Source organism: Nannospalax galili, unplaced genomic scaffold, assembly GCF_000622305.1.
Source record: "Nannospalax galili isolate Female #2095 unplaced genomic scaffold, S.galili_v1.0 scaffold538, whole genome shotgun sequence".
NCBI classification, from domain to species: domain Eukaryota; kingdom Metazoa; phylum Chordata; class Mammalia; order Rodentia; family Spalacidae; genus Nannospalax; species Nannospalax galili.
In genome coordinates this window covers 5,218,891-5,233,566 of record NW_008343842.1, presented here as the reverse complement: position 1 = coordinate 5,233,566, position 14,676 = coordinate 5,218,891, and the positions used below count along the sequence as shown (strand labels likewise).

At 55.4% G+C, this 14,676-nt stretch overlaps 1 protein-coding gene across 16 annotated transcripts in view; it reads left to right on the top strand.

Annotated features, from left to right (window-relative positions):
• Positions 1–14,676, top strand: part of Syngap1 (synaptic Ras GTPase activating protein 1) — a 35,877-nt gene that overhangs the window by 11,476 nt on the left and 9,725 nt on the right. For 13 of the 16 annotated variants that reach the window (XR_003850637.1, XR_003850640.1, XR_003850636.1 and 10 more), the window contains 12 exons: positions 3,753–3,844; positions 4,277–4,398; positions 6,391–6,544; positions 6,729–6,827; positions 9,252–9,875; positions 9,990–10,134; positions 10,362–10,506; positions 11,924–12,160; positions 12,250–12,451; positions 12,659–12,837; positions 13,473–13,514; positions 13,842–14,656. Coding sequence is in view for 10 of the 16 variants with exons in the window: in XM_029566958.1 (XP_029422818.1) it covers positions 3,753–3,844; positions 4,277–4,398; positions 6,391–6,544; positions 6,729–6,827; positions 9,252–9,875; positions 9,990–10,134; positions 10,362–10,506; positions 11,924–12,160; positions 12,250–12,451; positions 12,659–12,837; positions 13,473–13,514; positions 13,842–14,656 (2,856 nt within the window). In the remaining 6 variants the exon portion in view is untranslated. Of the gene's footprint in view, positions 1–28; positions 98–2,865; positions 3,641–3,752; positions 3,845–4,276; positions 4,399–6,390; positions 6,545–6,728; positions 6,828–9,251; positions 9,876–9,989; positions 10,135–10,361; positions 10,507–11,923; positions 12,161–12,249; positions 12,452–12,658; positions 12,838–13,472; positions 13,515–13,841; positions 14,657–14,676 lie in introns of those variants that run through there. The other 3 variants (XM_029566962.1, XM_029566961.1, XM_029566959.1) reach the window with 3 other exon arrangements.

Genomic DNA, 14,676 nt, shown 5'->3' with positions numbered 1-14,676 from the left:
TGCGGGGGCGCGGCGAGGGGGGTGGGGAGCGGCGGCGGCGGCGGCAGCTGCTCCCTCCGCATGTTCTCGCTGCATCTTCCGAGTGGGGGGAGTTATGGTAACCGGTGGGGGGGCAGCGGAGGTCGGAGGGAGGGGGTCAGGGCGGCTTGGCGAGGGCAGGGTTGCGAGCGCGCGGGGGCGGCAGGCGTGTGGGGGTCTTGGAGCCCTGCTGGACGGGCAGCCCGGGTGTTTGCGGGTGTGATGGTGTCCCTGCTTCCGTCCCTGTGTGTCGGTGCCATGTGCACATGGGGCCCAGTTCCTCATGCACACATGTGTAACCAGCCTTGGTCAAGCGTGTCCTGTATTGCTCGGCCTGTTTCCTGCCTTAGGGTCTGTGGGGCAGTCTGTGGCCATTACTGTTTCATGTCACCTCTGACCCTGAGCATGCATGTCCCTGCTGAGACTCACCTCCCATCAGCCCTGTGTGTAGGAATGTGTGACTGGCCGCCGGAGAAGAATTTTCTGTGTCCCTGGTGGCAGGTGTGTGTCTTTGCATGTGTGTTCCTGCACTGGCCCGACTGTGTCAATCCCAGCATGGGTGTCCAGGGCGTGTCTGAATGTGGGTGGTGTGCCAGTGATGATGGGGAGAAGGTGTGTGTTCCTTGTAATCTGATGTGCATGAAAACACCTTAGACAGGCAGGTGTGAGCCCCTGTGTAGTCCCAAGGTGCGGACATAAAAGCTTGCAGGGAAGGAGTGGGGTAAAGAGGAAAAGTAGGGCCCGTGAGTCTTCAAGACAGCAGAGCTAGGGAGAAAGAATAGCTGAGGAGGGGAGTGTGGGAGAGCCTGAGCCAGACTTAGAAGACAGCAAAGAGGATGGGCTCAAGATGGGGCCTAGGGGAGGCAGGCAGGAGCAGGGCCTGTATAAAAAGCAGTGTCTGAGACACTGGCGTGGTGCAGGAGGGCCTAGGTTAGTGCGGCTCTGAGGCAGGTCTATGGGCTTGGTTGGATGGCAGGAGGCCATCCAGGCATGGGGCTGGCTCCAGGTGAGGCCTGTCACCACAGGGACTGTGCAGACCCTGCTCCCCTCCCCCTCTGTCTCTGCTCCCTCCACAGCCCTGCTCCTCAGTTCCTGTTGGTTCTCCAGCTGCTTTTCTCCCTGACTCCCTTTGAGAGCTGCCAGTTAGCCACGGAGAAGGCCACAGGGAAGAGTAGGGATTTGGGGAGTGGAGGGTAGAAATTTTGTGGGTAATGGCAAGATTAGAGACATTGGAGAGGCAGAATCCTAGCCCTTGCTGTGTGTGTGTGTGTGTGTGTGCACGCACGCAATTGTGTGTGTATACAGGGTGTGTACTGTGTGGGTGTGTGCACAATGCCTGTGTTACTGGTCTGTGTAGGTGGCTGTTATGTGTGTGCATGCATGTATACATTGTGCAGGGATGGGACATGGAGACCCAGCATCACACTGTGTGCCTTTCAGGTTTGCTCTGCATGTCCGGTGGCTGTGTGCTATGTTTTTTGTGTATTCCACTGCATGCAGTACTAACAGGATGTCCTGTGTTTCTGTCACCCTATGCCCCCCTCCTCTGTGCTGCTGTTCCCTTCCTTGTAGCGAGTCTTTGTAAGCACGTCTGTGCGTGTGTGTCCGTGTCCATCCATGTGTACCCTCCATGTACCTGTGACTTATTTGTGAGTTCAGAGATCTTAGTTCCTGGTAATATGTGTATTGCTTCTAAGACCCAGGCAAACCAATGAGCAAATCTCCCCCCCCCCAATTAATGCTTTAGTTCCAAAAGAAAATGCCAGTGAATTCAAACTTAGACTTTTATGCCTTTATTAGAGGAGCTTGTGTGTGAAATAGTGGCTGAGCTAGGTTCCCTGAACGAGAGTGAGGCAGCCATACTGAGACTTGCAGAGGGGCGGACTAGGAGGGAGATAACCTGGAGCCTTGGGTACATGGCTTACTGTGACAGGACAGTTAACGTGTTTGTTCTTCATTTTTTTGTTTTGTTTCTTACGTTTTTCTGGTTGCCTTCATGGATACCAGTGGTTGGAGTCAGGAAAAAGCTAAAAGAAGGGGGGCGGGGGCGCTGTCCCAAGACAGTGGATGTGGTTGTGCTTCTGATGTGATGGCTGTTCTTGCTTTCAGGACACCTGATTGAGACCATGGTGTATACATGGTGCAGGGATGAGGCATGGGACTGTGGTGCATTCAAGCCTGTATCTCAGGGATGAAACTGGCATTCCTCTGCATGGGGAACATGAGTTGTCTTAGGGTTACATGTTCGTCTTTGTAGTAACTGCCCACATGATGGCCCAAGGAACTTGGGGCATAAAGTCCACACCAGCAGCTCTCATGAGGGTGTCTTGAGTTCAAGTATGTATTCCCCTGTTGCAATGCTCACATATGTCTAAGCATATGGGGTGTGTGAGCGTCAGAGTCTCAGAATGTGGCCCCCTGGTGCCCTGGTGCTCACAGTCTGTATGTCTCATAAGCACCTAGAGCCCTCTTTATTTTTTGTATTGCTCTGACATACAAGTACCCCCACAACGCAGTGTATGTTCTATGCTCCACACATGTTCCTTAGGGACTGATAGGGTTCTTGTGTCTTGGGATCCAGACTTGTATGTGTTGTCCCGGGTTTGCATATAAAGAGAAGCAGGGAACTGGTTCGAGGGCAATTTGCAATTCTGGAAAGAGAAAGTGAAGATGTAGTGTGGCCTTCCCTATTCTGTTCTGGAACCCAGAGGGTTAACAAGCAGTTCTTCCGGTTGCCCCCTCCCTCCCTGCCTGTAGCTTCTTGTTGCCATGGGGATGGTGGCCCCGCCCCTGATGCAGCACCTGCCCCCCCATTGGCTGCAGTGGTGACTGTGGGGCTGAGGGGGGAGCCCAGGCCTGGGCAGCCATTCTGGAGCCGGAGCCGGAGCTTGGCAACCCCCCACTTCCATTCTCCTCCAGCCCCTTGGCCCTTCTAAATTCCCTAGCAGCAGAGCGTCAGCGTCCCCTTCGGAGCTGCCATCCCTCTACTCTTGGCAGGCTGAGCTTCATCCGCATTCACCTCCCCACCACCAGCCTTTAATTGGGAGTCCCCAGACCCCTTTGCTCATCCTCTGCACCCCCTGCCCACCCCCTAGCTCTTTGCTTCTCTGCACCCTTCCCTGGCACTGCAGTGCACGTGGAACGGGCTCCTTCTCCTCTCCTCCCCTCTGCCCCTTCCTTGGATTTTCTGTCCCCCTGCCACTCCTCCCAGGTCTCTTCTAAGACCTCCCCCTCCAGTCCAGGGGAGGGGGTCATGGGAGGCAGCCCTGGACCTCCAGACGGACAGGGGTTCTGGGAGGTGTGGGGCAGGTGGAGGATGTCCCCAGCTGGGAGAGGAGGGAAGCCCATCCGTGGGCAATGACCTTTAACCTATCTCCTCCCCCCCAGCAAACTCCTTCTCTGGGGGGGGGTGGCTACTGGGGACCTAGCCTCCCTGAATCTTGCGTATTCATTACTGGGATTTTGCTGATCCTTCTGGCCATGCCCCTCTACTGACTGTCAGCCCCAGTCATGGGCTTAAGGCCTCCCACCCCGTCCCCCTCAGGGGGCTCTGGCTCCTTGCCCCCTCCTTCCCACCGCCAGCCTCTCCGCCGCCGCTGTTCTTCTTGCTGCTTTCCGGGGGGTAGGTGAGGCTGGAGCTGAGGGGCACGGGGGTGGGGGTGGAGAATGCACCTCGGCCAGCAGTCCCCCAGCCCCTTCCCCAAATTCCCTTCTGGCCCTTTCCTCCCCTCCAGAATACCACTTGGGTCGCTCGAGGAGGAAGAGTGTCCCAGGGGGGAAGCAGTACAGCATGGAGGCCGCCCCCGCTGCGCCCTTCCGGCCCTCGGTGAGTGAATGGAAGTGCCTGCCTGATGTGGCTCAGCTGGGCCCCCTCCTTCTAGCCCCAGCTGGAGCGCCAGGATTCTTAGAAAAGGGGGCAGGAGGGAAAGGGAGCGCGCGCGCGCGCGCGCGCGTGCGTGCGCGTGTGTGTGTGTGTGTGTGTGTGTGTGTGTGTGTGTGTATCCCCACTTCTTTGGTTCACCCCTTCTTGGCTCTGCCCCCTGCTTCTCGGACCAGCCCTCCCACCTTCTCCAAGCTAGTGTGTGAGTTTGTATTTGCTCACATCACACAGCACCCGTGGGAGCAAGGAAGAAAAACTGGTATCGGGGCTCCTGTCCCCTCTCTCCCATCCCTCCTCTAGGGATTCTCTGCCAGCTGAGGGATGTCTAGGTAGAATCTGCCCTGCCCCAGCCCACCCCTATCCCCATCTGCTCCCCAGCAAGGCTTCCTGAGCCGACGGCTAAAAAGCTCCATCAAACGTACGAAGTCACAACCCAAACTTGATCGGACAAGCAGCTTTCGCCAGATCCTGCCTCGATTCCGAAGTGCTGACCATGACCGGTAAGTACAGGGCCTGGGATGAGATGAGAGCAGTATGGGGTGAATCAAATGTTGAGGGGCTCATGTTGGTTGGGGTGCTGAGACAGACCAGAGAGGAACTGGATTGAGCTAGAGGCGGCAGGAGAGAGGCGATTACTGGGAAAGACCCTGCAGAGGCAGGGCAGGAGGTGAAGGTGAAACCAAGGAGGGCTCTTTAGCTGAGGGAAGGGTGGGCTCCAGCCCAGGATCAAAGGAGCTGTAGGGGAGGACAGAGTGGTGACAGAGCCCATTGGGCGGAGGGAAGGGAGCAACAGGACTTGGTGGGGGGGGTTCAGAAATTAAGAGGCAGCAGGCCGGAAACGGTGAGGGGTAGCTGATGATGCTGGATCAGGGCTCAGGGTCCCTGGGAGTGGGTTTTGAAAGGATAGTACAGAGCTACGGAATTGAGGGCTGGGCAGGTGTGCAGGTAACAGAATAGGGGGCAGAGGCTGGGCCTAATCCATGGACTGAGGAAAGAGGAAGGAGATCTCTTGCTGCTGCTCTGTTCTCTGGGCTTCCCCTACCCAGCCATTCCCAGGGAAGAGCTCTGGCCTCCCTTTCCCAGTTGGCTGTGCCTGAGATTAGGCAGGTAGAGAGGTTGGGATAAGGTGAGTCACATCTTTCCCTGTACCCCTCTGTGTCGCCAGAGCTGGATTTGGGGCCGGCAGGGGGTGAGGGCATGGTATTCCTGGCCGCGGGGGTGGGGGGCCGGGGGAGCGTGGTGCTGACGGCAGCCAGAGCCTGTGATGACGGGGCTGCTATAAATAACTTCATGGAGGCTCCCACACCCGAGCTCCCCCTCCCGCTTCCCCGTGCTTGCTACTCTCCGTCCCCTACCCATTTCCACACTACTTGCTGTCCTGTCTCCTCCCACTTGGGGCCCTCAACCCCATTTATGTTGAGCTCCTTCCCTCTGCAGTGCTGCATCCTCCTCGCCCTCCTCCCCCAGCCTGGCTCATCCTGCCTTGCACCTGCCTTTGCTCTTCACCTTCTTCATCCCCGGCCCCCTCCTGTCTGACCTTCATTCTCCTCCTTTCTGCCCACAGCTTTCTCTTAGGCATTTCTCTCTCATTCCCCTGGTTGTGCTAAAAATTGTCCTCTTCATTCATAGTTTGAATCATGAAATGTTTATTAGGCACTAGCTGTGTGCCAGGTGCAGACTAGACAATGCTGTATCTTCTCTGTGTCCCAGTTTTTGCTTCCATCTTTTCCTTATATTGAGACTCTGGTTTCTGGTGTCACCTAGACCTAGACACGTCCAGGCCCATTTGGGGGCTTTTTTTTTTTTTTTCTATGCTGGGGCCTTTATTTAGGCGTGTGCGTGAATGAGTGTATTGCCTGCATTTATATAAGTACACCTGTGTCATGCAATGTCCACAGAGGTCAGAAGAGGTCATCGGATCCCCTGGAACTTGAGTTAGGAATGGTTGTTAGCCACCATGTGTGTGCTGGGAGTTGAACCCAGGTCCTCTGCAAGAGCAGCCAATGCTTTTAACCACTGAGCCAGCTCTGCAGCCCCTTACTCTTTACTTTTTGATAGCTCATTTACTCACCACTATTTGTTTTTTTTTTTTTTTTTTTCAGCAGGGTCTCACTATGTAGCCCTGGCTGTCCTGGAACTTGCTATGCAGACCAGGCTGGCCTCAAACTCATAGAGGTCCCCCTGCCTCTGCCTCCTGAGTGCTGGGATTAAAAGCCTGTGCCACCATGCCTCTCAATTTCTGAGTTATTTCAAGGTGTCCTACTCCTTGGGTAGGAGTGGGGGCAGAGGAGTTTCTTGCAGTGTTTTGGTTCCTCCTGCATCTCCTATGTCCATCCCCAAGGGAGACTGGGTTTCCTTCTGAGTCTTGTGTGGTAGATTCAGGAAGCCTTCTTTCCAAGTCTGCTTTCTAGAGGCGCTGATTCGTTCTAGAGGTGCTGCTGATTCGGCAGAGGGGCTTCCCTGATCCTTTCTCTGAACCTCTTCCCTTCCAGGGCCCGGCTGATGCAAAGCTTTAAGGAGTCGCACTCCCATGAGTCCTTGCTGAGTCCCAGCAGTGCTGCTGAGGCCTTGGAGCTCAACTTGGATGAAGATTCCATTATCAAGCCAGTGCACAGCTCTATCCTGGGCCAGGAGTTCTGCTTTGAGGTAGTGGCTGCCATGGCTGAGGAGGGCCAGAGGGCAGGGAGGATGGTAGAGGTAGGGGCAGAGTGGCATAGGTGGAAACAAAACAAACCTCTGGGACCAGGAAGGAAGAGATGGTGGCGGGTCTCCAGTCCTTAGGAGTTACCTCCCTGTGGAGCCCATCCCTCAAATCCACACTCCTTTGTAGGTAACGACATCATCTGGAACAAAATGCTTTGCCTGTCGATCTGCAGCCGAAAGGGACAAATGGATAGAGAATCTACAACGGGCCGTAAAACCTAACAAGGTATTGGGGAGTAAGGGGAACAGAAGCCTGAGCAGGGCAAAGGATGGGCCACTAGGGAGGCTGGGTACTGAGCAAGTTAGAGGAGGAGACGGGGGTGTAGGAGACCTGGACAAGCAGGGGCAACCCCCATTATTCTAACCCCCCCCCCCATTTTTTTCTGCATCTTACTGCTACCTAACGTCATGATCTTAAAAGCCATAGTCCTAGAGAGCTGATGGGGCTCTGGAAGTCCTCTGGTCCAGCTTCCCCACAGGCAAGAAGGCCTCAGTAACACCTGCTGGGTCATTACCCAGCCCCACTTACTGTGCTGTGTGTACCTGGGTTCTGTCTATAAAGTCTGTGCAAATATGGCTGGATTAGGGGACCTCAAGGTCTCCTTGCACAGATGTTTTATATGTCTGTGTTCCTCCCAAGGCTTCTGCTGCCCCTCCTGTCAGCTAGTCCTGCATTCCATTCAAGCAGGCTCTGTCTAGCTCACCCTCTTCTTGCTTCTCAGTGTCCTCTTTAAGGAAGTTCATCTAAGATGCTAGACCTGATGTGACTTACACAGGGTCCAGACCCCATGGTGCTTTTAACACAGGAAGTGCCACTCTGACCCCTCTGAGCTGCTGCAGCTATTGGTCTGTCATTTTGCAGTTCCTGATTGCCTCCGCAGGGCTCTCATTCTCTCTACCAGTTCCTCCTCAATGAATAACAAAATTTACATTTATCTATTTGGGGCTTCTATTGTCATTGTTTCTGAGGCAGGGTCTCAAAGTGTAGCCCTGGCTGGCCCCAAACTCATAGAATCCGCCTGCCTCTGCCTCCCCAGTTTGGGGAATAAAGGCTTGTGCCACCATGCCCAGCACGTTTATTTGTTTATATATGGTGGGGGCAGGTTGCATGTATGGAGGTCAGAGGACAACTTGTGGGAGTTGGTTCTCTCTTTCCACCGTGTGGGTCCTCGGATCAAACTCAGGTTGTTAGTCTTGGCAGCAAGTACCTTTACCCTCTGTGCCATATTGACCCCCGCAATGGTTTTGGTTTGTTACCCTAGGCTTTTCAGTGAACTAAGTCTGTTGTTTAGTGTGTAAGCTGCCCTTCTGTGTTAGCTTCCCAGTTCTTCTATTAAAAAAAAAAATCACAGCTGGGTGTGGTGGTGCACACCTTTGATCCCAGCACTCAGGGAGGCAGAGGCAGGTGGATCTCTGTGAGATTGAGGCCAGTTTGGTTTACATAGTAGTGAGTTCCAGGACAGCTGGGGCTACAGGGAGACACTGTCACAAAAAGACCAAAAAAAAAAAAAAATCACAGCTGGGTGTGGTGGTGCACACCTTTGATCCCAGCACTCAGGGAGGCAGAGGCAGGTGGATCTCTGTGAGATTGAGGCCAGTTTGGTTTACATAGTAGTGAGTTCCAGGACAGCTGGGGCTACAGGGAGACACTGTCACAAAAATAAGTAAATAAATAACAAACTGGGCCAGCTGAAGCAATGGAAAGTCGTTCTCTCACAGTGGAGGAGGCCAGAAGTCCAGAGACATGGTGTGAGGAAAAGCGCGTTTACTGTGCAGCTCCATGTTGTCAGAGCTTGTCAGTGATCCCTGGCTTGTCACCTGTCTGTCTGGGTTTTCGCTTCATCTTTACATGTCCAGTGTCCTTCTGTGTGTCTCTGAATGTTCCTCTCCATATGAAGAAGACCCTGATCATTGGATTAAGGGCCATACTAATCCAGTATACTCCCATCTGAATTTACTACACCTGCCAGGACCCTATTTCCAAATGATGTCACATTCACAGGTTCTGGAGAGTAGTTTGGGGGTCCTCCTGGATATACTGGGGCACGCCTGCAATCCCACCATTCAGATATGTGCCAGTTTAAGGCTGGCCTGGGCCACAGAGTGAGACTTCCACTACCTCAAAAACAAAAAAGGACAAAGCAAGAACTGTGGGTGTGGTGGGCACCTGTCAGCCCAGTGTGCACACATGTCAACCTGGTACACACACCTGTCAACCTGGTGTGCATGCCTGTCAACCCGGTGTACATGCCTGTCAACCCAGTGTGCATGCCTGTCAACCCAGTGTTCACGCCAGTCATCCTGGTGTGCACACTTGTTAACCCGATGTGCATGCTTGTCAACTCGGTGTACATGCCTGTCAACCCGGTGTATACACCAGTCATCCTGGTGTGCACACCTGTCAACCCAGTGTACACCCGTCAGTCCTGTGTACACACCAGTCAACCCAGTGTACATACCTGTCAATACCGTGTACACACCAGTCAACCCTGGTGGTATACACGCCTATCAGCCCTGTGTACACGCCTGTCAACCTGGTGTGCTTCTTGGCCTTTGGACTGCCTCTTCCATCCCATTCGCTCACTGTCTCCTCTTCGGTGTGTCTGTCTCTTCCCCTTATCCACCATGACCACCTGCTCATGCCATGTAGGACAACAGCCGCCGCGTAGATAACGTGCTAAAGCTATGGATCATAGAGGCCCGAGAGCTGCCCCCCAAGAAGCGATACTACTGCGAACTGTGCCTGGACGACATGCTGTATGCGCGCACCACCTCCAAGCCCCGCTCAGCTTCAGGGGACACTGTCTTCTGGGGTGAGCACTTCGAGTTTAACAACCTACCGGCTGTCCGGGCCCTGCGGCTGCATCTGTACCGTGACTCAGACAAAAAACGCAAGAAGGATAAGGCCGGCTATGTTGGCCTGGTGACTGTACCAGTGGCTGCCCTGGCTGGGCGGCACTTCACAGAGCAGTGGTACCCTGTGACCTTACCTACAGGCAGTGGGGGATCTGGGGGCATGGGCTCGGGAGGGGGAGGGGGTTCAGGGGGTGGCTCAGGGGGCAAGGGAAAAGGAGGTTGCCCTGCGGTGCGACTGAAGGCACGGTACCAGACGATGAGCATCCTGCCCATGGAGCTGTATAAAGAGTTTGCAGAGTACGTCACCAATCATTATCGGATGCTGTGTGCAGTGCTAGAACCCGCCCTGAACGTCAAGGGCAAGGAAGAGGTTGCCAGTGCGCTGGTTCACATCCTGCAGAGCACGGGCAAAGCCAAGGTGAGTATTAGGCTCCCAGGGAAAGGTGGCTTGGGATGGGCACTGGCTTGGGGAGATCAAATTCATGAGGCTGGGCTCCGCAGAGGCTAACCCTTGGATTTTCCTGGGCCCCAGGACTTCCTTTCAGACATGGCCATGTCAGAGGTAGACCGTTTCATGGAACGGGAACACCTCATTTTCCGCGAGAACACGCTCGCCACCAAAGCCATAGAGGAGTACATGAGATTGATTGGTCAGAAATACCTCAAGGATGCCATTGGTATGGCTTAGCTTCAGGCCTTCTTCCTAACCCTCCCCATACCCACCTCCCTACCCTTAAACCTGGCTACATCCAGGCTACCCTTAAACCTCCCCCACATCCGTCCTTCCTCAGGGTCCTAGGACCCTGGCCTCCCAACTGTCTGATTCTGCCATTCATGCAACCTGGGGAGCCCCTGCCCCTGCCCTTGGGAAGTGTAACCACTCCATTGTGCCCCCCTCCCCTAGGGGAGTTCATCCGTGCTCTGTATGAATCTGAGGAGAACTGCGAAGTAGACCCTATCAAGTGCACGGCATCCAGTCTGGCAGAGCACCAAGCCAACCTGCGAATGTGCTGTGAGTTGGCCCTGTGCAAGGTGGTCAACTCCCATTGGTGAGACTGGGAACGCTGGGCTGGGGACCAGGGTTGGGCAGTTGTGTGTTCATCTGTTCATCCATCTGTCCATCCTCAAAGAGGACTGAACATCAGTATGGGCAAAGCATTTTCTGGGGTGTTGTAGAGCAGACGGGTGAATAGGGCCTGGTCCCTGGGTTGGTAGGGACAAATGACATGCGCAGAGAGCACAGAACTGTTGTATGTGTTGAGAGAGGGTCCCCTGTGCAGTATCAAGTCAGAGGAGAGGAGGCCATAATTGAGAGAGGCAAGGAAGAGGTGCCCAGGGCTGGGCTTTGAAGACTGGGCCAAGGGACTGGCGTTTGCACAGTAGACAAGATAACGTTTTCCAAGGCTGTGGGACAGCATGTATGTGAGGTGAGAGGGAAGGTTCAGGAACCTTCAGGGAATGGATAGCAGCTGGAACAGGCTTAGTGAAGCACATAGGGTATAATGGAGGTGACAGGAGAGAGGTGTACATAGGGGGATTAGAGTGAGAATCTGGAAGGCCTTGGGTTCAGGAGGTTGAGTTCATCAGCATGTCACGGGGTACTGTTAAAGGTGTTGGCATTGAGACTGACCCAGTGGGCCATGGGGGTGGGCTGTGAGTGGAGCAGGAGAAAGAGGTCCAAACTGTTGATGGCTGTGGTTAATGGGTCAGGCATGAAAACCAGACCATGAATCAGGATGTGGTCGGGAAACCTAGGAAGGCACTGTTGTAAGGGCTCTCTCAGGGAAGGATCAGCAGGGATTATCAGCTGGTTGGGAAGGAGGGAGTCAGGATGACTCAAGAGGCCATGAGGCTGGTGGCTGGGAGGCTGGTGACCTCATTGACAGAACCAGGGAAGTCAGGAGGAGGAGCCAGTTGGAGGTGTGGGGGCGATGGTGAGCTCCGTTTTACACTAGTCAAGTTTAAGGTGTCAGTGGGACATTGAAGTGGCACTGGGAGGCGGGGAAGAGTGAACTGAGCCATTCCAGGGACTGGGGATCATGCCTGGGGCACGTCCATCCCCATTTCCCTGGAATCCAGAAGAGTTGGGGGGTCCGAGCTCCCTGTACCTCAAGTGACCCTCCATCTCTCTCCCATCTCTGTCTCTCCCTGGTGTCTGTTTTTCTTCTCCTCCTCTCCTTGTCTCTCTCACACAACCCTCCGTCTCTCTCCCACGTGTCTCTCTCCCCTCACCTTTGCTCCCCCTCCATTTCTCTCTCCAGAATCTGTTCCCTCTACCATGGCCCTCTTCAGCAGCCTCCTGTCTCTTTCCTGCAGTACCCCCCTCCCTGTCTCTCTTGCCTGTCTCCACACCCTCACCCCCTGCCACCCCCTCAGCATGTTCCCTGGAAGCTGAGGGTCTCTGGGGCTCAGTCCCGGTCTCTCTTTCTCTCTCTCTCTCTCTGTCTCCCCACCCCTTTCCCCCAGCGTGTTCCCGAGGGAGCTGAAAGAGGTGTTTGCGTCTTGGAGGCTGCGCTGCGCAGAGCGGGGCCGGGAGGACATCGCAGACAGGCTGATCAGCGCCTCGCTCTTCCTGCGCTTCCTCTGTCCAGCCATTATGTCGCCCAGTCTGTTTGGGCTCATGCAGGAGTACCCAGATGAGCAGACCTCACGAACCCTCACCCTTATCGCCAAGGTCATCCAGAACCTGGCCAACTTTTCCAAGTGAGGGAAGCTTCAGGCAGGGTGGGGTGAGCTGTGGGGCTTCTAAGGGCTCTCCTGAGTCACCAGAGACTTCTGCACCCCTTGGCCAGGTTTACCTCAAAGGAGGACTTTCTGGGCTTCATGAATGAGTTTCTAGAGCTGGAGTGGGGTTCCATGCAACAGTTCCTGTACGAGATCTCCAACCTGGACACCCTAACCAACAGCAGTAGCTTTGAGGGCTACATTGACTTGGGCCGAGAGCTCTCCACACTCCATGCCCTGCTCTGGGAGGTGCTGCCCCAGCTCAGCAAGGTTAGTAGATGTCTACTGAGCCCATCCCTGGGTACTTCCAGAGGCACCTGGCCCAGAGAAACTACCTCCTTGCACTGAGTTTTCTCCTCTTCCTGTTCCCAGACAGGCCCCTACCACCATCCTGCTTCACACACCTTCCACCGGTGCCCTCTGAGGTCCCTTTGGAACTGGGCATTCATTCCCCAAGTAACAGCTTTGTCTTTCCAGGAAGCTCTCCTGAAGCTGGGCCCACTGCCCCGGCTCCTCAATGACATCAGCACAGCCCTGAGGAACCCCAACATCCAAAGGCAGCCGAGCCGTCAGAGCGAGCGGCCTCGGCCTCAGCCCGTGGTGCTTCGGGGGCCATCAGCCGAGATGCAGGGCTACATGATGCGGGACCTCAACAGGTGAGCACCCTGCACCCCCACCTGTGCCCTGGGAGCTGATCCCTCTTGGATCCATCTTACTTGGGCCCTCCATGCATCTCTTTAGGCCTTGAATGGGTACAGCTACAAGTTCTTAGAGATAATGGTAAGGGTACAGGCAGTGGGAGGCTGAGAGCCCTTCAGAGCCAGAGGGAATAGGAAACGCAGAGCCCAGAAACACTGAGGGTCCTCTGCTCCCAGTTCGGTGGAAGCCAAAGAGATCCTGCTCTAGCTCTGACTTGCTTTTTCCCTCCACCTGCCCATGCTTGGCTCTGGGCTGAAGTTCTACCATGCGGTATCAAAATAATCAGGTGTCTCTGAATGACCTGACAAATTCCCCAGCTCCCCACTAGAACATCAGATCCAGCACTCAGAGAAGCAGCAGCTAGAGCTGGGTGGGCCCTGGAGCCTGCTCAGGAGCCTAGCATTTCATCTGATGGGGGTTGGGGGAGGCTGGGCCTCAGCTGCTGTCCCTCATTTTGTGCTCACCCTGCTGTTCGTTCCTCCACCCATGTCCCCTCCATGACCCCACACCCATCCATCCCCTAATCCCATTGCTCCTTCCATCTGTCCACTCTCCTCTCGTCTGTGCTCGCCCTCTTTACATCTCTCTCCAGCTCCATCGACCTTCAGTCCTTCATGGCTCGAGGCCTCAACAGGTGAGGGGCTCTCCTGCCCACCCTCCTCTGCTGCTTCGCTGACCTTTGCCCTACTCCTCTCCAGTGCACCTCATCTTCTCCATACCCGCCCAGACTGGCCCTCACCTTCTTCTCCAGGCCTTACCCCTTCTTTCAGGGACTTTGTCCTTTTCCTGCCTTAGTTTCCCCTCCCAGCCTCCTGCCTGCCTCTACAGGGCTGCCACTGCCAGCTCTCAGCCCTTCCCTGTGGGTCCCACTTTTCACCTAAGCCAGTACCAGACCACTGTAGTCTAGGTGCCAGGAGTCCTGGCCTTACCTTCTGCTGGTGTCCTCCTTCCCTTCCAACAGCTCTATGGACATGGCTCGCCTCCCCTCCCCAACCAAGGAAAAGCCGCCCCCACCACCACCTAGCGGGGGTAAAGACCTGTTCTATGTGAGCCGGCCACCACTGGCCCGGTCATCCCCAGCATACTGCACGAGCAGCTCAGACATCACGGAGCCAGAGCAGAAGATGCTGAGTGTTAACAAGAGCGTGTCCATGCTGGACCTGCAGGGCGATGGGCCTGGGGGCCGCCTTAACAGTAGTAGTGTTTCCAACCTGGCAGCTGTTGGGGACCTGCTGCACTCAAGCCAGGCCTCACTGACAGCGGCCTTGGGGCTGCGGCCTGCACCTGCCGGGCGCCTCTCCCAAGGGAGTGGCTCATCTATCACAGCAGCTGGCATGCGCCTCAGCCAGATGGGTGTTACCACGGACGGTGTTCCTGCCCAGCAACTGCGCATCCCCCTTTCCTTCCAGAACCCTCTCTTCCACATGGCTGCTGATGGCCCAGGGCCCCCGGGGGGTCATGGAGGAGGCAGTGGCCATGGCCCACCTTCTTCCCATCACCACCACCATCATCATCACCACCACCGAGGTGGAGAGCCCCCAGGGGACACCTTCGCCCCATTCCATGGCTATAGCAAGAGCGAGGACCTCTCCTCAGGGGTCCCTAAGCCCCCTGCTGCCTCCATCCTTCACAGCCACAGCTACAGTGATGAATTTGGACCCTCTGGCACTGATTTCACCCGTCGGCAGCTCTCACTTCAGGACAACCTGCAGCACATGCTATCCCCTCCCCAGATCACCATCGGTCCCCAGAGGCCAGCTCCCTCAGGGCCCGGAGGTGGGGGTGGTGGGGGCAGT